We start from the raw sequence: 27133 nt of genomic DNA, 5'->3' as shown, positions 1-27133 counted from the left end.
GCTGCTTTCATGAATATGTAGTACTGCTTTCATGAGTGTACAGTGCTGCTTTCATGAATATGTAGTACTGCTTTCATGAGTGTACAGTGCTGCTTTCATGAATATGTAGTACTGCTTTCATGAATATGTAGTACTGCTTTCATGAGTGTACAGTACTTCTTTCATAAATATGTAGTACTGCTTTAATGAGTGTACAGTACTGCTTTCATGAGTGTACAGTACTGCTTTCATGAATATGTAGTACTGCTTTCATGAGTGTACAGTACTGCTTTCATGAATGTACAGTACTGCTTTCATGAATGTCCAGTACTGCTTTCATGAATGTACAGTAATGCTTTCATGAATGTACAGTACTGCTATCATGAATGTACAGAACTGCTTTCATGAATATGTAGTACTGCTTTCATGAGGGTACAGTACTGCTTTCTTGTTTACTTCAATCAACCAAACCCTGGCTAACATGTTGAGAACACAGCTCGAAGATTGATCAATCTGTAAAGCCATAATCCACCACAAGCCATCAGACTCCTGGGTTAGCGTCACCTATCAGTTAACATAGTTACATGATCAGTTATTTTTGCCTTGGAGCATACAATCAAAACAACATTGTTGGAAGGAACATGCTCTTTGGCTTGGCTGGAAACAGCAAGACTTCTCATTTCACTGCAGATATGTAGTACGAAAGTCAGGCCTTGTTTTTACTGACTGGAAAAATGTTGGGAGGATCACAATATTTCAAAATTGAAATTCTGATTAACCTGTCAAATATATGTCATGTTTTTCATTTCAATAAACTGACAAATATGATTCCTCGACCTGTGATATTACTTTTCTCACTTGTGTAGATATTTAAAAAAATCAATTTCACCAATTTCTGAACTTTCCCTTGCTGTTTTAGAACACCAACATGTAACTGTTCCCTGCTCTCCAACGTTTTCATTGGTTACAAAGCAACAAGAATACCCAGCCTGACGGTAATAGCGAAACACTACAATCCACTCAACGAGAAACCTTCCTGCCAACAAAAGCTGTAATTCTCTGACTTCCAACACCAAAGTTTGAAGATCTAATGAGGTAGAACAACATCTCTGGAATTATTGGAGTAAAACAACATGTCTCCACAGCAGGAATACCAGCTCAAAGTTCACAAATGACTTCCCATCTCCGCAGGAGCGCCCTGTCTTGCCGATCTACATTCTAGCAGCTACTGCTATGTCTCGGAGTGAATTCCCCACTGAAGTCTCCCAGCTGGCCGTCCGATGGTGGGTGATAAGAGCTGAGTCTGTGGTAGGACTGGGGAGAGGCTGATGGGAGTGGGGACACATTTTTTTGTCACTTGTTAGTGGGAAAAAAGGTTCTGACTTCATTAGATGGCTGTGTTCACACTCGATGATATTGACAGTGAGTGAGTGAGTGTGGTTTAATGCCACTTTTGCCAATATTCCAGCAATATCACGGCAGGGACACCACAAATGGGCTTCACACGTGTGGGGAAACAAACCCAGGCCTTTTTCCTTAAGTGGTAATGCTATAACCACAAGGCTACACTGCTCCCAGCTAACAGACAACTCCTGACAAGAAATGGGAACTTTGTTGTAACTGTTCGCTTGCCATTTGCGACTTGGTAGAGTTTTGATTATACATGAGTTAAAGATTGCTATTATCTAGTGAGAAGCCTTTATCTATCAAACCAGTACAAAATAGTACAAAAAGTAGCTGACTTGACTAAAATGTAAAACATCATTAATGCAACCATACACGGATCATCAACCCCGTCATCTTCTTCATACAAGGGACTTGTAATTACCCAGCGTATTCAACCAATACTGACATACTTACAAACAGTCATACAGTCATTTTGTGGCACAATACACCAAATCATCACAAATTACTCTTTGTTTCAAACTATCATATCAATATGTCTTTTTCAGTAGAAGTAAAAAAGTAAATTGGGTTATGTGGTTATCAAGGTTTTTGAATATTGTCCTCATAAGGAAAACCTGTAAATGTATAACACTAGCAATACTTGCAATATTCCAGCTATTACAGCAGTCTGTAAATAATCGAATCTGGACCAGACAATCCAGTGATTGACATCATCAACATCGATCCACGCAATAGGGTCATAACAAGGCACCATCTTAACTTCAAACAAACCAAGATACTTGGCTCCCCTGTACTACAGGTGTTCAACAACCTTTAAGTATACAAGACTCCATAATAACCTTCTATTACCGTATTTGACGTAATAAGTGCCCAGGCGCTCTCAAAATTAGAAATAGAGGGCTCTTATTAGAATATTATTTTGGTGAAAAAAACAACAGAGTTGGAAGATAAATTTTGTGGTTTATGCTGACAGCCTGAAATGATTATATACGAAAGATATATTTTTCCAGAATTTAAATGCCCATGATTAAGGGTGCATATAACACACGGGTGCGTATTATACTCGAATAAATAAGTCTTTTGTACATTGACCAATCGGAAGGGGTGCTAATTGGGATTGTTCACTAGCCAATATATTAGCAAATATCGCCTAGGGCGCTTATTGGAGAAGGGCGCTTATTACGTCGAATACGGTACTTGTCTGACGATGCCCTGGGCCCTAAATTCAAACCACTTAGTCTGCAGTCAGCAGATTTTATTGAAAAAAGAAAAGAGATCGTATCTGAGATAAAAATACTGGTCTTTCTCAAAACATTGTAGAAGCAAAAATATTATCAAAACATTGGAAAATTGAAAAATAAAGTTGCTACAAAGGTGATTGATTGAAGCTAGCCATTATAGTGATATCACAGCAAACATGTATATCTCATCCTCATCCTATCCTTAACAGTGTACTAGCATGTCATGGGTCATTCAAAGTAACATTCCACTACGGTAATTACATTTTGAGCACATCTCCTGTAAAATGTAAGCACTATAGCTAAAACCATAAAACTGATGATGAAGCACTTTCTGATTTTGACAAAGAGATGAAGTACTACAGCCTTTCCTGTTCCTACGCAGCCCTAAACAAGCTGCTATCAACATAACAAGTGTAAGATATCATATATTAATATTATGTAGGAAATCTATTTACATTATGTGCAGTACTAATAGTAACAAGTGAGACGTTATACGGTACCAACTGAACTAACATGGCCGATGCATACGTTGACTTCGACAGTTTCATTTCAAATAACCTGATGTACGCAACACAAAGACATATATTTACAATTTGATAGAGTGTATAATGAACATAAGAACATAATGAGTGTAAGTTTGTGAACGTAATGCCTCAAACTTGGATAAAATTATTCTCCTTAATGTTTATCCTGAAGACTTATTGTGATTAAAAGTTTGTTTGATGCATCTTGTACACAATCTAGTTTAATTCCAAGTCTGGGTTCTTTACATGGATAATTCCCCTAAACACACACAGCCAAGTGTTGTCAGGTTCAGGAAGTTTGTTTCAACTTTCAAGTTCCATTTATGTGTACAAGGAAGTTGAGGATCTGATCTGTACATTTCATCCCAGACTGGTCTTCGTGAGTATCTCCACACGGGAGAAGCAAGCTCTGCATCGGCCACGCACTAGGTACTAATGATGCATGTGTTCATCCTTCCACTTCTTGGTGTTGCTGAGAGCCTGCGTCTTGACAAAGTCGATCTCGCGGTACTCGGTGGGGGTGGAGTGGGGGAGGTGGACGGAGGATGGGGACCGGGTGTTGGTCTCCTGGGTGTACTCATCCAGTTCCAGATCCAGGTACTTCAGCTCCTTGTCCTCCGACACCTGGGGCGGCGGCGGTACCGCACGCATACCCTTTGGCAGCTGGAAGACACAAGACAACAGTTTGACAACAGTCAGTGATAAATGCCCACAAGTGTCAGTATAGCTGTGACCAGTATAACTGTTACAGGTGGAACTAACAGGCTGTTTGAGTGAGTGAGCTGGTTTTAACGCCGCTTTCAATAGTATTCCAAATATATCGTGGCGTGTCAACTTAACGTGGGAGGAAAGCCTGAAGTGATGCAGGTCTCTGACGTTTACCACTTCGGTGAAACCCACGAGCACGGGTATGGTGCTGACAAACCTAGAAACATAATCGGGATGAACGGGGATTCGAACCCACAATCATAGGTTTCTGGCGTGCCCTAGGGACGCGACTCTGCACAGCGAATCACGACGACTGGGCCACCCGTGTCCCCCCAGGCTGTTTGAATGGATGTTGTTTAGTGCCACTGTCAGTGATATTCCACCTCTATCACAGCCACTAACAAGAACAGCGACATACACTCTACGGAAAAACCATGACAAGATTCCAGGGCCCACGATCTTAGCGCTAAGACCATTGTACGCCTATGTTAAAGTATCGGAGTTAAGATAATCTTAGCGCTAAGATCGCTTTGTGCGACTGGACCCAGGTGACTTACATGAATCCCTCCATCAGCATCCTCCTCTTCATCAGAGCTAGAGACGGTGTCATACTTAGAAGGCAGCTGCAGAATTGGCTTCGACACTGACAACGACTTCCTCGCATTACTGTAAAAATGGTAGAAATAACAGTGAGATGACATCAGAATTAAGGCACTGTCATGGAAGAATCATTAAGTAAACAGTTGGAATTAATTTTTCAAGGAAAATATTTCTCTAGGGAGAGCATGACGCACCTGGGACTGCCATGGCTGTTGATCCGATTCTGCTCATTGCGTTTGAAGCTCTTGGTCCGAGTAGAGCTCCAGATTTGATTCTCGTAGGTATCTGAATCTGTGAACAGATACAAAGCGAAGGTCAGGACAACTCAGCAAGTTTATAGCCAATGAAAGTTCATTCTGCTATATACATGATGAATCATGGCGACCTGATGCATGCAAACTAGTGGTTGATGGTGTGAGCATCGATCCACACCACAGCTAGGCTGGCACACTGACTCATCCAGGTGATAAGTAGGTCTTCCCCGGCATGTGTGTGGCTGCTTGTACTTGTCCAGACTAATACCAGTCTTATACAGCCAGCTTACTGTGATACCATGCCGCAGTTTAACATGAATGCACATTCAGTGACTGAGTATGGGCGGTCGGGTAGCCTAGTGGTTAAAGCGTTCGCTTGTCACGACAAAGACCCGGGTTCGATTCCCGACATGGGTACAATGTGTGAAGCCCATTTCTGGTGTCCCCTGCCGTGATATTGCTGGAATATTGCTAAAAGCGTGGTAAAACCATACTCAGTCAGTCAGTCAGTGACTGAGTGACTCCAAGCAAACCACTCCTTTTTTTTTCCCCCTTTATGCTGAGCGTAATTTTGTATGACATAGATGGGGGATCAAACAACCGACCTCCCACTCTCCAGACAGACAGACACTCTACCCACTTTCCCCAGGAGGTGGTCAGTCGTACAATGACAAACATAACCAGATATAGTCATCATCAAGGATTGGTTTTGGTCAAATGTGTAATGGATGTCTGCCATCATGTATTGAGAGTACTTAACAGCGTCTAAGATGGCATCTTTCAAATCTCAATGATTAAATCTAACCTTACAATTGAAAAATGAAGGGTTAGTGTGCATTCTAGCGCAGTTATAACTCTCATGCCAACTTCCACATTACTACTGCAGGATGCCTGGTGCAGGGAAACACTGCTGGCAGCAAAGCATACAGATAATGAGGAGATAGCGTAGCATTGTATTCAAATATTCATATCGCAAGGGTTTCAGCACATATTTTTCTGCCGAAGATTTGCTCTAATACGACTACACAAAGCTTCTTATTCAAATACTTATACTTCAAGTGTTTCTGTAACAAATCTTCATGGAGCTATCTGATTTATGACATTCTTACTGTATCTTAAGTCTATAATACTTTCGGAAACTCAGTATGATTTCCTTACAAAAGATTTATTGGCTAAACCACATTATCGGTGGTTCAAAAATTTTGTGACTTTTAATTGGATTAGAATGTACAAATGTGTAGAAACTACAGCACAACTCATTTCTATGAACATCGCAAAACTAAGGAAAAAGGAGTTATTCCTTTTATGGTCCAAGTTCCCAGGAAAAGTTTGAGGTAATTGGTCATAGGCTTGTCAAGTGTAGACATAATTTTCAGGTTCATATAGCCAATGTCTTTTATGATCAGATTGATGTGTCATATTGGAAAAACAAGACTGACTGCTATTGCTTCTCAAAAGTTCCTTGCGTTAAAACTATTTGTGTGCAAAACTCTGTTATTGAATGGAAGTGATCAGCTGAGGGAGTTCACAGACTTTGTGTACCGATCGTGGAGGTAACGTCACACTAATAATTATATAGACCTTTCCCATCAATATAGCAAATTTAGAGCAATATCTGCTGCTATTTATCCATGGAACATTATTACAATGTGGGCCGACTAAGTCAACCAAATATAGCCTAGCAATTACTAACATGGGCCCACCTGTTTCAACCCCCACAATATACTACTGACTTTCTAAAATGTGGGCCGACTAAGTCAACCAAATATAGCCTAGCAATTACAAACGTAGGCCCACCTGTTTCAAACCCCACAATATACTACTGACTTTCTAAAACGTGGGCCCACCTGTTACAACCCCTATAATATACTACTGACTTTCTAAAATGTAGGCCGACTAAGTCAACCAAATATAGCCGAGCAATTACAAATGTGGGCCCACCTGTTTCAACCCCTACAATATACTACTGACTTTCTAAAACGTGGGCCCACCTGTTTCAACCCCTATAATATACTACTGACTTTCTAAAATGTGGGCCGACTAAGTCAACCAAATATAGCCGAGCAATTACAAACGTGGGCCCACCTGTTTCAACCCCTACAATATACTACTGACTTTCTAAAACATGGGCCCTTCTGGAAGGAAAAAGGAAAAGTGGGCCCTTCTGCAGCTATCTCTATTCGAAAGGAAAAGTGGGCCCTTCTGCAGCTATCTCTATTCGAAAGGAAAAGTGGGCCCTTCTGCAGCTATCTCTATTCGAAAGGAAAAGTGGGCCCTTCTGCAGCTATCTCTATTCGAAAGGAAAAGTGGGCCCTTCAGCAGCTATCTCTATTCGAAAGGAAAAGTGGGCTTACATTTGGGGAAGACTACCAGGTAATATGAAAGTGGGGAAATATGAAAACAACGGAGATAGCTCCAGATTGTAATTAGAGTGACCTCCTTTTCCCCAAATAAACCACTGAGATGAGGTTTCACCGCACTATTCATGTACTAGTATTGTTATCTCAGAAACCTAACATCTTCTTTATGTGTTTGGGAAATGGAAACTTTTCGATATGTTCAACATTTTCCTTTTGATTCAAACAAACTGAAATTCACATCACGTGTTGCCCAGCATGTGTAATGTTTTGTACAATTTCTGTAAATATCTGGGTAGTTTCCAACTACTTGTCAATGTCCAGTTTGGAAAAGCGACATATTGGGGCATAACCTTATCTTAATTATGCCCAATAATGACAAAGACAGAAGATATCTAGCTGGAGGATTCAACAAAGTCTCATAGTGGTACTCAAAAGAAATAATCATTAAGTTATTAATAATAGTAACCATGGTAACACATTTCTGTTGTCAATATGCATTACCATTTAAGAAATTTCATCAACAACGTTTTACAAAACAAAGGTTTGTACTTGACAACATTCCGTACACTGACAGGGCAAGAAGAACATGCATGCAGAATTACCTCCCTTTGTCCATACAAATGCAGTTGTTACCTCCCTTAGACCATACAAAGCAGTAGGTAGGTAACCCCCAAGTGTGAGTGAGTGAGTTGGGTTTAACAACGCTTTTAACAATATTCCAGTTATATCACGGCGTGTCAGCTTAATGTGGGCAGAAAGCCCAAAGTGATGCAGGTTTCAGACGTTTACCACTTGGTGAGACCCATGAGCACACGTATGGTGCTGACAAACGTCGAAACATAATCGTGGCGAACCGGGATTCCAACCCACAATCATAGGTTTCTGGCGTGTTCAAGGGACGCAACTCTGCACAGCGAATCGCGGCGCCTTAGACGACTTGGCCACCAGTGACCCCTGAAACCCCCTGACCGCCCACCATTATACCTTGATCTGCAGCCATGCCATGTACACCTACAACATGCTTTGAAAAAAACATGCCTCTACACTAAGCACAACACTGAACAACGGCCACATGCCCTGGACAACAACATGCCTTGAACTACAACAACATGCCTTGGACAACGGCAACATGCAGTGAAAAAGCCATGAACAACATGCCATGAACAACGCCAACATGCCCTGAACTACAACAACATGCAATAAACAGCAACATGCCCTGAACAGAAACGCCCTGAACAATGGCAATGTGCTATAACTATAACATGCAATGAAATAACAGCAACATGCCCTGAACGGCAACATGCCCTTAACTACAACAACATGCCCTGAACAACAGCAACATGCCCTGAACAACAGCAACATGCCCTGAACTATAGCAACATGCAATGAAACAACAGCTACATGCCCTGCACTACAACAACATGCCCTGAACAACAGCAACATGCCCTGAACAACGGCAACATGCCCTGAACTACAACAACATGCTATGAACAACGGCAAAGCGCCATGAACAACACCATCACATGAAGCATCTGCAGACAGTACCAACCTGTACAGAGATGTTGTGGGAGGTGATGGTGGTGCATATGATGGGGATGACGATGCTGATGCTTGTGGTTATGACCTGTTGACAGACAACAAATTCTCCGACATAAGTACATCCCCACAACTACAGGAGGCCGGACAAGACAGGTGACCATCTACACCTGGCTGTCAACTCAACCTAATACCAAAACAATCAACATGTCAACCCACCCTTTCAACTGCAAAAATACCCAGCAAACAGCAAATTTCCACTAAACAACTCCCAACCTTCAAGTACCCTAGAAAGCCCTGCAAACCTTCAAGTACCCTCACAACCCCTAACCTTGAATTTCTCTGACAATCAACAACCCTGAATATCTCTAACCCAAACCTTGAATTTCTCTGAAAATCCCTGACCTTGAATTTTTTTGACAATCCTTGACCTTGACTTTTTCTGACAATGCCTGGCCTTGAATTTTTCTGACAATCCCTGACCTTGAACTTTTCTGACAATCCTTGACCTTGAATTTTTCTGACAATCTCTGACCTTGAAATTTTCTGACAATCCCTGACCTTGACTTTTTCTGACAACACCTGATCTTGAATTTTTCTGACAATCACTGACCTTGACTTTTTCTGACAATCCCTGACCTTGACTTTTTCTGACAATCCCTGACCTTGAATTTTTCCACACAATCACGAACATTTAATTTCCCTGACAACTCTGACCTAGAATTAAGCATGACCTGAAGGAAGTCTGCTCTCCATCAGGTCCACAAGAACTGAGAGACAGCTCCCTGTGCCTCACACTCCACCAGCTTCCATTATCAACATTACTTCAACTTCACATACAAACATTTATCATCATGGATAAGCAGGCTGAAATGAGCAAGATGATAGTCAAATCCTAAATATTTTTATACTATTAAGAAAAGAAGAAATCTTAATTCATTTCCAATTTGGTAACTCTTGTCAGCTGTCAATTTTCATTATATTTGGCTGTAACCACGTAGAAAGAATTGTGCTTGAGTACTGCAATGAGAGGTTATACCGACATGAATGTATAATGCAGACATGAGCTTCACTGTGAGCATGAAAGTGTAAATACTATTTTCTGACAATATGTACAGGAGTTCTCCTGTTTTGTCATACCTGTTAGCAACCAAGGTTTCTAGGTCTCCTATGTCCCATATCTCCACCTATATTGTTCACTAATGTGTCGCTACAGTACTAATCTAAATCAAACCTCATTAAATTTGGTTTGTTGTTTAACGCCACACTCAACAATATTCCAGCTATATGACGGCGGTCTGTAAATAATCAAGTCTGGACCAGACAATCCAGTGATTGACATCATGAACATCAAATCCACGCAATAGGGATGGATGACATACATCAACCAAGTCAGCGAGTCTGACCACCCGATCCCGTCAGTCGCCTTTTACGACAAGCATAGTCGCCTTTTACGGCAAGCATGGGTTGCTGAAGACCTTTTCTACCCCGGATCTTCACGGCAAAACTGTTTTAATACATTTGTCTGTTTGTAGTTTAATGCCACGCCCAGCAATATTTCAGCAATGTGACATCCACCTGTAATTAATCGTGGCTGGACCAGACAATCCAGTGATAAAATTGTGAGCAACGATCCATGCCATCGGGGTATGAGGACACTCCATCAACCAAGTCAACGAGTCTGACCCCCGACCCATTTGGCTGTGTCTTATGACAAGCATAGGTTGCTGGAGACCAATGTTCTAACTCGTAATCCTCCCCTCAGGAGATATGAAAACCTTGGTAGGTAAAGCTCACCTGGGTTGGGGCAGGGAGGGGCTCGGACGACGGAGCTATTCGTCCTCGGGGGTATCCGACATGGGGGTGGAGACTGGTACAGACTGGACATCCTCTCCGACATCCGCATGTCCGACATCTTCATGTCTGTGTAAACCACGTCCATGTCTGTGTACACAGTCTCCACAGTGGAGTCGGATTTGTCCATTGGCACATACGTACTATCAGTCTTTGGGCTCTGCATCACACCCTCTGCAGCGTTCATGTATTTGTGAACATTCCGGGTGCTGCAGCTCTTTGGGGGTGGGGGCGCCACATTTAGAGAGGTGACACGAGACCCCACGGAACCTGAGCGGGGGATGTCGTAACTGTCTAACGGAAGAGGCCGCTCAGGGGGTTTGGGGGCACTAGGCACAGCTGAAAGATCTAAATTATTGAATGATTTGCTATTCTTGGGCACATTCATATAAACAGTCTGATTCATTGTTGCTGGTCTTGGTGGCCGGGGAGGAGTCTGGTCTGGTAGTGACCCTGAGCCAGACCCTGAGCCACTGGAGGTCGGCCGGGCTGGAGGTGTATCGTAGGTAGGTTGTAAGTCTTGGGGTGTCACGGGGCGACCCATGGATGCTTTGTCACTTCCGCTGGACCTTGGGGTGCTTGGGCTTCCACGTCTTGGGGGCACATCGTACGCCAGGCCGTGGCTGAAGTCCTCCATCTGCCCGCCGCCGTACGGACGACGAGGCGGAACCTGGTACAGGTCGTCTGCATTGTGATTTGGCGGAACGTCGTAGACATCAGAGATGAATACACTGTCTTCCTGGCTGTCCCGAATCCCTTGGGATTTACCTCCCTTGTCTGGGGGAGGGGGCGCCACCTCCTCGGGCACACTATCCACACTTTCTCGCCTTTCATATTTGGGCAGCGTCTGCCGCTGTTTCTGTGAGCCACTTCTGCAGGTGTTGAGGGGGATGTAGGAGGGGGAGGTGGAGACATTGGTAGGGGCGGGGGGAGTCTTAAGGGAGGCACTGATAGACACAGGTTGGCTGGTTGCTATGTGGTGAGCACTGGTTGCCATGTGGTGAGCATTGCCGTTAGACGACACTGTAGGCGGGGATGTTCCTGACAAGCTAGATGTCTGCTGTTGCTGCTGCTGTTGCTGCTGCTCGGGGGGTATGTCAGTCGCTGAAAGATACAGAATTATAGGTCAGGATGGGACACTACAAGTGGCCCTTGGTTACTTTTAAAAAGTTATTGTTTCACATGCCCGCAGGCAATAAAGATATTCCACCGCTCCACACAATAATGTGTAAACTGAAGCATGTGAGGTGAAATGGGGCTCAACATCGTGGTCAAGACTATTGCACTTATATAGCGACATGCACGTACATGTGTGTGTGACTGCTTGTACTAGTCCGGCCTGATGCTGATTTTATAGTGCTAGCCCACTGAGACATAATGCTGCAGTTAACATGAATAACCCACTCAGACACAGTATACGGACTCCGAGACGACCAGTCCTTGTTTTAGCCCCTTAATGCTGAGCGCCAGGCAGGGTGAAAGGTACCATCTTCTTACATCTTTTGGTATGACCAGCCAGGGATCAAAACCTGGATCTTTCACTATCTGGATGGATGCTCTACCACTTGACCACAGAGGTGGTCTGTACCCATGTGCACAATAGTGTACCAACCATGTGTACACTGAGGTCCATGTGACCATATATCAACGTTCATCATCCATCAACAGCCACATCAACCACCACAGCAACAGCCACGACACCCTGTATCACAGCAGCAGCAGTAGCATTACATTCAAACATCGACACACAACAGAAACATCTACAACCACACCACAGCAACATCTACACCCACACAACAGCAACATCTACACCCACACCACAGCAACATCTACAACCACACCACAGCAACAGCCATGACACCCTGTACCACAGCAGCAGCAGCAGTATTACATTCAAACATCGACACACAACAGAAACATCTACAACCACACAACAGCAACATCTACACCCACACAACAGCAACATCTACACCCACACAACAGCAACATCTACACCCACCCAACAGCAACATCTACACCCACACAACAGCAACATCTACACCCACACAACAGCAACATCTACATCCACACAACAGCAACATCTACAACCACACAACAGCAACATCTACACCCACACAACAGAAACATCTACAACCACACAACAGAAACATTTACAACCACAACAGCAACATCTACACCTACACAACAGAAACATCTACACCCACCCAACAGCAACATCTACAACCACCCAACAGCAACATCTACACCCACCCAACAGCAACATCTACACCCACCCAACAGCAACATCTACACCCATCCAACAGCAACATCTACACCCACACAACAGCAACATCTACAACCACACAACAGCAACATCTACACCCACACAACAGAAACATCTACAACCACACAACAGAAACATTTACAACCACAACAGCAACATCTACACCTACACAACAGAAACATCTACACCCACACAACAGCAACATCTACACCCACACAACAGCAACATCTACACCCACACAACAGCAACATCTACACCCACGCAACAGCAACATCTACACCCACCCAAAAGCAACATCTACACCCACACAACAGAAACATCTACAACCACACAACAGAAACATTTACAACCACACCACAGCAACATCTACACAACAGCAACATCTACACCCACCCAACAGCAACATCTACACCCACCCAACAGCAACATCTACACCCACCCAACAGCAACATCTACACCCATCCAACAGCAACATCTACACCCACACAACAGCAACATCTACAACCACACAACAGCAACATCTACACCCACACAACAGAAACATCTACAACCACACAACAGAAATATTTACAACCACAACAGCAACATCTACACCTACACAACAGAAACATCTACACCCACACAACAGCAACATCTACACCCACACAACAGCAACATCTACACCCACCCAACAGCAACATCTACACCCACATAACAGCAACATCTACACCCACACAACAGCAACATCTACACCCACCCAACAGCAACATCTACACCCACCCAAAAGCAACATCTACACCCACACAACAGAAACATCTACAACCACACAACAGAAACATTTACAACCACAACAGCAACATCTACATCTACACAACAGAAACATCTACAACCATCCAACAGCAATATCTACACCCACACAACAGAAACATCTACACCCACACAACAGCAACATCTACACCCACCCAACAGCAACATCTACACCCACACAACAGCAACATCTACACCCACACAACAGCAACATCTACATCCACACAACAGCAACATCTACAACCACACAACAGCAACATCTACACCCACACAACAGAAACATCTACAACCACACAACAGAAACATTTACAACCACAACAGCAACATCTACACCTACACAACAGAAACATCTACACCCACCCAACAGCAACATCTACAACCACCCAACAGCAACATCTACACCCACCCAACAGCAACATCTACACCCACCCAACAGCAACATCTACACCCATCCAACAGCAACATCTACACCCACACAACAGCAACATCTACAACCACACAACAGCAACATCTACACCCACACAACAGAAACATCTACAACCACACAACAGAAACATTTACAACCACAACAGCAACATCTACACCTACACAACAGAAACATCTACACCCACACAACAGCAACATCTACACCCACACAACAGCAACATCTACACCCACACAACAGCAACATCTACACCCACGCAACAGCAACATCTACACCCACCCAAAAGCAACATCTACACCCACACAACAGAAACATCTACAACCACACAACAGAAACATTTACAACCACACCACAGCAACATCTACACAACAGCAACATCTACACCCACCCAACAGCAACATCTACACCCACCCAACAGCAACATCTACACCCACCCAACAGCAACATCTACACCCATCCAACAGCAACATCTACACCCACACAACAGCAACATCTACAACCACACAACAGCAACATCTACACCCACACAACAGAAACATCTACAACCACACAACAGAAACATTTACAACCACAACAGCAACATCTACACCTACACAACAGAAACATCTACACCCACACAACAGCAACATCTACACCCACACAACAGCAACATCTACACCCACCCAACAGCAACATCTACACCCACATAACAGCAACATCTACACCCACACAACAGCAACATCTACACCCACCCAACAGCAACATCTACACCCACCCAAAAGCAACATCTACACCCACACAACAGAAACATCTACAACCACACAACAGAAACATTTACAACCACAACAGCAACATCTACATCTACACAACAGAAACATCTACAACCATCCAACAGCAATATCTACACCCACACAACAGAAACATCTACACCCACACAACAGCAACATCTACACCCACCCAACAGCAACACCCACACAACAGCAACATCTACACCCACACAACAGCAACATCTACATCCACACAACAGCAACATCTACAACCACACAACAGCAATATCTACACCCACACAATAGCAACATCTACACCCACCCAACAGCAAAATCTACAACCACACAACAGCAACATCTACACCCACACAACAGCATCTTCATCCACACAACAGCATCTTCATCCACACAACAGCATCTTCATCCACACAACAGCCTGGACAGTGGTTCAAAAAGGAAGCATGTAAGGGAGACAACTCACGGCTCTCTTCCTGCTTGAGGTCACAGGCTCCACACAGGTTGCGTACCCAGGCTGTCATGTCTTCCTCGGAGTCTGCAGCTAGAAAGTAGGTGCGTTCCTTGCCGCGACAGAATGTCTTGATGGCCAGCAGGTAGTTGAACTGGTCGGAGTCCAGAGACTCGATGATCTGTTCACACTGGTCCAAGTCGATGGAGCCCTTCTTTTTGCTGCAATGCTCATCGTTGAAGTAACTCAACTCATACTGGCCCGGCAAGCTACCTGATGGCTTGAACAGCACAAAGAACCGACGTTTCCATTTCTGAAACAGAAAATGTTCAACTTAGTGTCAAGCATGACAGACAAATCTGGGATGGCTGAACAGACTGCAACCACAATGTCCTCACTCCACAAGTCTTCCTACAGCTGATAACTTGCTGGCATTGGTGACATCAGTTTTGTGAAACAATCAAAACTAGACAAAGTAGGCACAATTTGTGGACAACAACTTCTTTAATTACTTTAAAGGCGATGTTTCGGTATACATCCTTATACCGTTGTCAAGCAAGACTCAGTCCATCCATAAATTGTGTCTACTTTGTCATCTGCCAACCTCTAAGTAATGTCTATCAAACATTAAATCTAAACAAGATCACATCAAACAGTGCATATACTGCATCTTCCCATCTCACCCTGTCTTCCATCTCACTTTCTGTCTTCCTAACTCACCTTGTCTTTCCATCTCACCCTTTCTTCCCATCTCAACCAATTTTCATACATCAAATCAAACCCTACACATCTAAACAATTTCAATCTTATCACAACATTCCAAATTTCTGTAAATGTCAATTTTGTTACAATAAGATTTACGTTTTACTTGTATCAAAGTCCATTGTCCATTACCCAACAGAAGGCATGACAAACTTCATTGTAAGAACATAGGTACAGCCTTCCAAACGACCGTACACACACACGACAAACAATACAAGCAAACATGAGACATCCAAGGTTACAACATACTCTTCAAACAATGGCAAGTGGAGCCCAGTCTGGTCAGAATATCACAGCCAATGTCACAACTCAAGTCACATAATCTATTGCCACATCGCAATAGCACAGTACCATCAAATCTAACCAATTAAAAAATGTTGACTTCCAAATCCTTAAACAGATTGTCCCCAGCCTGACAAAGTCTCACTAAATATAACACATTCCTTGGCTGAAATAACCCCCCGAATGCTTCACTCATTATTTGACAGTCATCCACAACACACATCTTATGAGAAAAACTTGCAGCAGCATTCAATCGTCAAAAGCTTGTCGCAAAGTTACCACAAACAGTTTACCACCATCTTTTTAACAAAGAGTTTTTCGCGACAAACATAGTATTTGTTTTTGTGTATGTGGTGTGCTTGCCGCGACTTTAAGCAAGGTCAGGGCGATAGCGTATTGGAGCCTTTTCTTCTCTCCAGGAGAACGGACATGACTTTACACCCAACTTTGCGGACCTCGACGCCATGAACATCATGCACCAACACTTTGCTACTGCACTCACAGGCTCTTTGCTCTTCAAAACGTTTGCCTTTGTGACTCCCATATGATGATGAACTTTTTGAAGGGGAGAAAAAGAGTTTACACAACATGATTATACCCCCTGCAGTGAGTTTGAATAACATGATCACATGTAGTCTCTTTCAGTGTGGTCACAGCAAACTATAACAGCCCTACATGCTGATTGTCAACCAGAGTATCAGTAAGGTCCTCTATCAGTAAGATTCACTACAGAAAACAACAAATAATTTATGTTCAAGATGAGGCTGTGTATAGTATTTGTATCCAAAGATACCTAAACTTTAAACTTTGGGCAATGATGAGGTTTCATCTCATCCTGTCTTTCCATCTCACTTTCTGTCTTTGAATCTCACCCTGTCTTTCCATCTCACCCTGTCTTCCCATCTCACCCTGTCTTTCCATCTCACCCTGTCTTTCATCTCACTTCCTGTCTTTTCATCTCACCCTGTCTTCCCATCTCACTTTCTGTCTTTCCATCTCACCCTGTGTTCCCATCTCACCCTGTCTTTTCATCTCACTTTCTGTCTTCCCATCTCACCCTGTCTTTCCATCTCACCCTGTCTTTCCATCTCACCCTGTCTTCCAATCTCACCCTGTCTTTCCATCTCACCCTGTCTTTCCATCTCACCCTGTCTTTCCATCTCAGTTTCTGTTTTTTTATCTCACCCTGTCTTTCCATCTCACCCTGTCTTCCCATCTCACTTTCTGTCTTTCCATTTCACCCTGTCTTCCCATCTCTTTCTGTCTTCCCATCTCACTTTCAATCTTCCCATCTCTCTCTCTCACACACACCACTCGCACACATACACACACACAAAAGTGGTAGGTCGGTAGGTAGGTAGGCACGTCCACAAAATAACAGGAAATACCCTCCCTTGCAAGTTGTACCGCCCAGAATACCGTACATACCATACCCGATACCTGCCTACCTGAGATTACTCGTGTGGCATAACCACAATCTTCACCTGACAATCAACTGGATCCTTCAGGTTTATTGACACTGGAATTTAATAACCCCTATATATTTAAATATTAACATCATGGCTATGCCAGAGAGCCTTCTCTGCGAGTGTGTGAGCTGGTGAAGCTCTCCCTGGTCACTGAGGGTACATTGTTATTCTTCCCTACATTCTGAAACACTGTTGTTACCATTAGCATCACAGGGCCACACCCTCCACCAGGAAACAATATCACCAAAATATGGTTAATCTTTAGACTTCATAGCTTTCATTTCCTAGAAACTCATACTTACAGTTATTCTCGATCTCAGGGAGTCAAGCATATGTACTTACACCGGATTCAGGAATTAAACATTCCTTCACTTTAAGAATTTTAGTTACGTCAAACAGCCTAGGATTCAAAATTGCTACCATCTGTTCCAGCCTAAACAACACATCCTCCTAGACCTCCTCCGACACAATGGAGGTGTTCTGTGGAACGATAAAGCTGTTCACATGCACCCATCCATCCACAAGCCAGCTGAGGAATGTCCACGGTCTTATGTAACAGTTCTCATGTTGATGTTGTAAGTAACATTGTCTCAGTTTTAAGAAATATTGCTACCAGACTCGTCCAAATAACCACTTCACATTTCAATAGCAACCTAAATAACACAAACACCCTTCAACATGTAACCACACACAGAAAGTCACCCATTTACCTCAAAACTGTCCGAGGTAACACCTGACCTCACACACGTACCTTGCAACAGCTCTGACCTCGATATTGGTGAAAATATCCCAATCTGACAGAACCCACAATACACAATCAGCATATAAGTCACAATAAGCGCTTCCCATTTCCACATAATCCTCATTCCCAAGCAGCGATGACCTATCTACATCCTCACAACTATCCCAGGTATTTTCCCATCCACTTCCTTATACCTGGGCTGTGATCATCGCGAGATGGGTGGAGATGGCATCAGTCATGAGTAATACAACCCATCTTGCACTGGTGGCTATACCTCCCGTGCCACACTGTTTGAAATGGGACGCCATTGCCTCGCGCGGCTATAAGCAAAGCTTGTGAGGAGCAAGCACACCTGAGTGCCATCGTTCTGGCAGGCCTTCCATGACAGGAACTGAGACACACGTTCATCATACTCGTCATGGGAGTCTTATCCAACTGTTGCGTGTCACCAGTGGAACATCATCTGGGTCCAGTGTTAGTGTTAAATTAACATCTGCTTAATTACCATGTGATTACTGGATATTTATGCAAAGGATTTCTAATATCTACTAAAAACATGTCATGGACCAACCATCCACCAAAAGATTCGGTCCACCAGATCAGTTCACTTTTTCGGACGATTTTTCATTGGGGGATTTTCATCAAGATTTTTTTTCAAATAGGTGATGATACAGAAAGTCCTATCAAAATAAATAAATCACGTACATGACATTCATTTTTGATGAGTATGGAAAGGGTTTTGTCGCTAATATTTACATCATCTTCAATGACATTTGAGTATAAGAGTCAATGGATCTTTATGTAACCATGGCAACACCTGGACCCCCTTTCATTCCAACTCTGACATGGGTAGTGATGATGATCCTACTTCAGGAGATCCTGCACTGAGTCACGATTCAAGTATGTGACTAACAAGGACATTGTCAGAAAGAGTGAGAGAATTAATGGGTCATCCCGCCAGCAGTGGATTGTAACAGCAACATCTCCTGTCAGTCCTCCACCCACGGCACACTAACCAGAGGTCAACAGTCGCAGAGAGGAGGCACAAGAAAATTACAAAAAAGTAAACTACCTGTGCTTCACCATGTTTACATATCACATTGTCTCCAATACTTCACATACCACAGTCAGTCTTCTTACTTCACATACCACAGACACAGTCTTCTTACTTCACATACCACAGACACTGTCTCCAATACTTCACATACCACAGACACTGTCTCTCATACTTCACATACCACAGTCACAGTCTTCTTACTTCACATACCATAGACACAGTCTTCTTACTTCACATACCACAGTCACTGTCTTCTTACTTCACATACCACAGACACTGTCTCCAATACTTCACATACCACAGACACTGTCTCTCATACTTCACATACCACAGTCACAGTCTTCTTACTTCACATACCACAGTCACAGTCTTCTTACTTCACATACCACAGTCACTGTCTCCAGTACTTCACATACCACAGTCACTGTCTCCAGTACTTCACATACCACAGACACTGTCTCCAATACTTCACATACCACAGTCACTGTCTCCAGTACTTCACATACCACAGTCTTCTTACTTCACATACCACAGACACTGTCTCCAATACTTCACATACCACAGACACAGTCTCCAATACTTCACATACCACAGACACTGTCTCCAATACTTCACATACCACAGTCACAGTCTCCAATACTTCACATACCACAGACACTGTCTCCAATACTTCACATACCACAGACACTGTCTCCAATACTTCACATACCACAGTCACAGTCTTCTTACTTCACATACCACAGACACTGTCTCCAATACTTCACATACCACAGACACTGTCTCCAATACTTCACATACCACAGTCACAGTCTTCTTACTTCACATACCACAGACACTGTCTCCAATACTTCACATACCACAGACACTGTCTCCAATACTTCACATACCACAGTCACAGTCTTCTTACTTCACACACCACAGTCACTGTCTCCAATACTTCACATACCACAGACACTGTCTCCAATACTTCACATACCACAGACACTGTCTCCAATACTTCACATACCACAGTCACAGTCTTCTTACTTCACATACCACAGACACTGTCTCCAATACTTCACATACCACAGACACTGTCTCCAATACTTCACATACCACAGTCACAGTCTTCTTACTTCACATACCAGAAGTCACAGTCTTCTTACTTCACATACCACAGTCACTGTCTCCAATACTTCACATACCACAGACACTGTCTCCAATACTTCACATACCACAGACACTGTCTCCAATACTTCACATACCACAGTCACAGTCTTCTTACTTCACATACCACAGACACTGTCTCCAATACTTCACATACCACAGACACTGTCTCCAATACTTCACATACCACAGTCACAGTCTTCTTACTTCACATACCACAGACACAGTCTTCTTACTTCACATACCACAGACACAGTCTTCTTACTTCACACATCAGTAACAGTCTTCTTACTTCACATACCACAGACACTGTCTCCAATACTTCACATACCACAGACACTGTCTCCAATACTTCACATACCACAGTCACAGTCTTCTTACTTCACATACCAGAAGTCACAGTCTTCTTACTTAACATACCACAGACACTGTCTCCAATACTTCACATACCACAGACACTGTCTCCAGTACTTCACATACCACAGTCACAGTCTTCTTACTTCACACATCACAGACACAGTCTTCTTACTTCACATACCACAGACACTGTCTCCAATACTTCACATACCACAGTCACTGTCTCCAATACTTCACATACCACAGTCACAGTCTTCTTACTTCACACATCACAGACACAGTCTTCTTACTTCACATACCACAGACACTGTCTCCAATACTTCACATACCACAGTCACAGTCTTCTTACTTCACATACCACAGACACTGTCTCCAATACTTCACATACCACAGTCACAGTCTTCTTACTTCACATACCAGAAGTCACAGTCTTCTTACTTCACACACCACAGTTTTCTTTACTCCACAGACAGTGTCTCCTCTACTTCACAAACCACCAGACTGATCTCTATCTACATCAGAATCCCCCCACATCAGCGAGTAGGTGGCCAGGCATTTCCTCTGGGTACAAGTCACACATACTCCTTACATACAATCTCAAGCATGACTCACTTCCGTGTTCTCCTAGTTCTAAAAACGATGTCATATGAAATGTCGTCCTTGTGTAGACAATCTGTTGCTTATCAATCTCCTTTTTCCGTTACACTCTCATCTGACACGATTCTTTTATTAACCTAGTTCAGTTACGTCAGGTTGAGCTCACATTGGGGTATTGATCAATCATGTTATTGTTGGGGGCACTGGCCTGACTTTCCATGTGAACTCTGTCACAAGATCTATCTGACGAAATAAAGCAGTCTGTTTGTTATATAACATCCTTTATCAGATATGTATTGGTTCATATTTGTTTATAAGTACTGCTGACAGGCGCAAAGTGAGATTTTGAAATATGGACTAAATGGGTTACTGTTTCCATCTGGACGATAACTTTCAAATCTCACATGAACTAACAGCTGTGAACATTTGAAAATGATATGTTTCCAAAGATTAACTTAAACTCTAGCTAATGGCTTAGTCACGATCATGTCAGGCAAGTAACAAGAATAGTGTACAAATCAATTCCATGTTAGGAGACAAAATTGTGAAAACAAAACAAGAAACATTAAAAAACATTCGTTATTTCAGTCTACCTGTTTTTGTCTTTCTCTTTCGTTGTGTGTCTTTGTTGAAGGCTTAAGGAAACCAGAATAAAGGAATTTATACAATCGTCGTTTCATATTATGTTTCAATCATTTTTCTATGTTATAACATAGGGCCTACAAATTTCAACTCACTCACGACAATTTTGTAAAACTTGAAAAAATATTATTAAAATACTGTGCACGTGCTTGATTGGAATTATATCTATAAAAAATCTTTTTCGCTTGCATTTTAGTCAAAGTTTTTGTTTGAAGGGCACCTGTCTAATTACTTTTCCTCCAGACTCTTGTTGTTTTCCATTGTGCCTGAGAAACTATGTAATACAACCAAATGATTTGGTTTGAATATCTCTAACCTATCATGTAATTAGCATTAAGAACAGCCTTCAATATTTTCGCATTTTTCATTTAAATTCAAGTTTCATTTAAAGCCAATTTGAACACTATTCCAGTTATATCACAGTGTGTCAGCCTAATGTTGAAGCCCAAAGTGATGCAGGTCTCAGACGTTTATCACTGTGATGAAACCCACGAGAACTGGGGTGGTGCTGAAAAACCTAGAAAGAAATCAGAACCAACCAGGATTCGAACCCAGTCATAGTGAATTACGGCGCCTTAGACATGTAAGACGACTTGGCCACCTTGGCCCCTTGCCTTTGTGGAGGTTTAACATAACAACTAGTATGTAAAAAGCAGCAATAGAAACTGTTATGCTGAAAGACTGTGTAAAACAAACACAAATTGGAGTCGATTATCATAAATAGATATGTCAACAATAAAAACTTCACAGACTGATTATTTAATCATTACCATACAAGAAAATGTAGACAGACTTACGAAATCAGTGCCAGCGTTCAACCCAATAATGCAACACAAGCCCCACCTATTTGGTCATCAACCTAACAGTAGTCCACTGGTGGGCGTGGCCTTCACCCCCACCCCCACGATATGGGAGCATAAAAACACACCAAGTAGCTTGGTTACTCAATCAAATGCTATGTAATCACTTGCAATTTATTTTTTCTTGAAATTCTCAACTAACAGGGACAACAAGGAGCTCTTTTTATAAGCAGTTGGCAAAGATTCTCTCAATTCAACATTTGATAATAATTTGATCTATTTCGTGCCAGCACGCTTGCTGCGCATATGACCATGATGACAGAGTAGCAATAAACGCACACCATGTAGCCAGCAGTGGTGGAGTCAAGGTGAATGTACACAAAGTTGACAAACTAAATTGTCGCTGTCGCCTATGTTGACATTCATTACAGTCTGTATTTTGATGACTGTGGGAATGTATACATAAATGTTCACATCAAATCTACGTCAGACCATGATTCATGATAACAATCACTGGATCGTCCGGTCCAGATGCAATTACTTACAAGAAGCCCCATATGGCTGGTAATCGTGAAAGTGGAGCAAAACTAAAAACAAGCTTTGAACATAAACACATTAAGTCTTATCAATCAGTGAAGAGTGAAAACAGTTTACAAACCAACGCTGCTGCATCCAACTGCCATCTAACACAACACTTGTTACAGTAAGCTGCAACAGTCCCTTTAACACTGTACTCTCAACCTGCACATACAGCTCTCCAAATATTAGTCCGTTTGTCCTGACTGTCATTCACGCCGTGAACAAACTCATTACTCCGACACAACCTCGCCTTCATAACCAACACATGTAATCACTTTGATGCTAACATTCTTGACCAGCGGTCAGCTGCAAAGGCAAACACTGCAAGCACGACACTGGACTGCAGGCATGACACTGGTCCAAACAATGATTGAACCTACAATGGTTGTAATTGCCTTTGTAATGAGGTGTACATCTCAGTTGTTAGATCTGACAAGCAGGTAGGCAAGTATGTGCTATATATACACATAGGAGAACACTTTCCCTTTGCTGTGACATGCATGACGGAGGATTGGTGGGTCAAATGATACGCAAATTGTTTATTCTTAAACGGGCGAGTGAGTGAGTGAGTGAGTGAGTGAGTGAGTGAGTGAGTGAGTGTGTTGGGTTTAACGCCGCTTTTTAACAGTATTACAGTTATATCACGGCGTGTCAGCTTAATGTGGGAGGAAAGCCCGAAGTGATGCAGGTCTCAGATGTTTACCACTTCGGTGAGTGAGTGAGTGAGTGAGTGAGTGAGTATGGCTTCACAGGGCTTTTAGCAATATTACGGCAGGGGACACCAGAATAAGGTTTGCACATTGTACCCATGTCGGGAATCGAACCCGGATCTTGGGCGAGACGAGCGAATGCTTTAATCACCAGGCTACCCAACCGCCCAAGGGTGAGGTGAGGTGAGGTGAGGTGAGGTGAGGTGAGGTGGGGTGGGGTGGGGTGGGGTGGGGTGGGGTGGGGTGAGGTGGTGTAGTGAGGTGGTGTAGGGTGAGGTGAGGTTCAACATCACAGATTATTGCACTTTTATAGCATCGTGAAAGCATGTATGAGTGTGGCTGCTTTGCTACTAGTCCGGACTAATGCCGGTTTTATAGTGCTAGCCCGTTGAGATACAATGCTGCAGTTTAACATGGATAACCTACTCAGACACAGTATACCGACTCTGAACCAACCAATTCTTGTTTTATCCCCATAATGCCGAATGCCAGGCAAGTACCATCTTTAACGTCTTATGGCATGACTTGGCTGGGGTCATACCCCAGACCTCCCGCTTGCCTGTCAGACACTCTATCTACTACACCACGGAAGCGGTCCCTAAAATGGATTTCACATTTTAACCATATTTAGAACTGAACTTCGGCTTCTCTATGACAAACCTAAACTTTAAGCAAAACCTTTACGATAAAGATAAGTTCCTTCTGTCCTTTCGGGAACTGTGATATGTTAAATTTTATGCCATAGAATTGCTTGATCAGTTGGCACTCAACTGAATCTTTCAAACTACAATCTGTATACTTAAGGGGAGTGGTCAAAACGAGTAGAGATCATCTACTCTTGACACTGTCAAGGTCAGTGAAGGTCAAATGAACAGCCATCCAGGGGAACACTAATCCCCATGGCAACTGTTACACTCCCACCCCCACAATACAAAAGCCCCCAAAGCAAAACAAATCCACTCTGTTAACTCTCCCTCAAATCTGATTATTCTGCGAACAATATTTTTTCCCACACTGACATTCAATGACTGATGATTAGATATAAGTAAATAAACTCTAGCATCAGTTACATGATATTGTTTTATTGATATGTACTTGAAAGATTAGCTTTTCAGTTTTATAGTTATAATTGAATATGTCCAACTTCAAATAATGCTCAAGACGTGAATGTTTTATCAAAATCTCAAGTGTTTAATCTTTATGTTTAAAATGAAACAACCCACAACCTTGTTCATGCTTGTTTTCTAGAACTTTAGAGGAGTAGATAAATACTGCAGACTACGACATAATGTAAATATAGCTTACGTCATAACGTGACACTGCATATACAGGATCTGTGGGACTGTCTGAACTGAACAAACTTGATGAGGATTCCATTTAGAGTGACTTATTAGGTGGTGTGGAAACTAGAATCCAGTGAAACAGCTGATGTCATACTTGCTGAGATATTATTACATCTTGCACACTGGCAATGGTTATCAAATGTATTGTATTACTGTGACTGCATGTATTGTAGCTACTGTTATGATGTCACAATCTTTCAAAGATTCTAATTAGGACAACTATAAAACTTTACAGCAACAATTGATAACAAATTAATATGCTATAAAACATATTTTGTAATAACACTACACAAACCATACCTCGATTGAGACAAGGATATTTAAATACCAGTAATGGATTTACAATCTTTCAAAGATTCTAATTAGGAAAACTATAAAACTTTACAGCAACAATTGATAACAAATTAATATGCTATAAAACATATTTTGTAATAACACTACACAAACCATACCTCGATTGAGACAAGGATATTTAAATACCAGTAATGGATTTACAATCTTTCAAAGATTCTAATTAGGAAAACTATAAAACTTTACAGCAACGATTGATAACAAATTAATATGCTATAAAACATATTTTGTAATAACACTACACAAACCATACCTCCATTGAGACAAAGATATTTAAATACCAGTAATGGATTTACAATCTTTCAAAGATTCTAATTTGGAAAACTATAAAACTTTACAGCAACAATTGATAAGAAATTAATATGCTATTCAACAAATTTTATAATAACACTACACAAACCATATCTTGATTGAGACAAGGATATTTAAATATCAGTAATGGATTTACCTTACGTAAAATTTTGAAATTAAATAAAACTTAGTAAAAGTAAAAGTTGGAAAAAAAGATCAAATTAATGTAATAGAGAAGATATATAGCAATAGAGTGTCACCATTTTGAAACTTTAACTAACAAAAAAAAAATTCAGCTAACAGCAAGAAGGAAGATGGCAACTATTTACCCTGTACAACTCCTGTTCCGTATCAGTTGTTTATGCAACATTTCTCTTCAGCTATCTCGACACTTCCCTACCACACCTGCACAGTATCCAGTATGGAAAAATATTTCTAAATTAACTATTTAGTCACGTAGGTATGCATGAATTTCACGCATGCAACCCCTGGGTCTTGCAATCAGATGTAACAACTCGTTGGCTCACGGGCGGTGTGACTGTTGTTCGTGTGTCGTTTGTATAAACAAAACAAAGACATAACATCAAATGAGCGGAGTGTAAAGGGCCTTAGAACAAACACTTCCACTTGATAACGGTGTTGACATTTACCACCATCAAGTAATCATTCAACTCCACCCTAGCACAACATGATGTAAGCTGTACATTCCTACTTATTGACATGACACGTTGAACATCTTACAGGGCACCTGTAACTCGTGATGACGAACAAATGTAAAAGAATTCACAAATGTTTCAGGCTCACCCAAGTGTGTGAGTCCAGACACCTAATCAACCAAGTGTGTGAGTCCAGATACC

General features: G+C 42.2%; 1 protein-coding gene across 3 annotated transcripts in view; it reads right to left on the bottom strand.

Moving 5' to 3' along the window:
* Positions 1 to 1940: 1940 nt before the first annotated feature.
* LOC139450729 (GRB2-associated-binding protein 1-like) overlaps positions 1941 to 27133 on the bottom strand; it is an 83248-nt gene continuing 58055 nt past the window's right edge. For 2 of the 3 annotated variants that reach the window (XM_071232530.1, XM_071232531.1), the window contains exons 2-7: positions 15164 to 15461; positions 10407 to 11567; positions 8623 to 8697; positions 4654 to 4750; positions 4417 to 4525; positions 1941 to 3814 (exon numbers count right to left, since the gene is read on the bottom strand). In XM_071232530.1, coding sequence (XP_071088631.1) covers positions 3584 to 3814; positions 4417 to 4525; positions 4654 to 4750; positions 8623 to 8697; positions 10407 to 11567; positions 15164 to 15461 — 1971 coding nt within the window. In that variant the 3' untranslated portion in view covers positions 1941 to 3583. The remainder of the gene's footprint in view (positions 3815 to 4416; positions 4526 to 4653; positions 4751 to 8622; positions 8698 to 10406; positions 11568 to 15163; positions 15462 to 27133) is intronic. The other variant, XM_071232532.1, reaches the window with a different exon arrangement.

The sequence above is a fragment of the Haliotis cracherodii genome, unplaced genomic scaffold, assembly GCF_022045235.1.
Source record: "Haliotis cracherodii isolate W230 unplaced genomic scaffold, xgHalCrac1.p SCAF_8, whole genome shotgun sequence".
Classification (NCBI taxonomy): domain Eukaryota; kingdom Metazoa; phylum Mollusca; class Gastropoda; order Lepetellida; family Haliotidae; genus Haliotis; species Haliotis cracherodii.
This window is presented reverse-complemented; position numbering and strand designations above follow the sequence as displayed.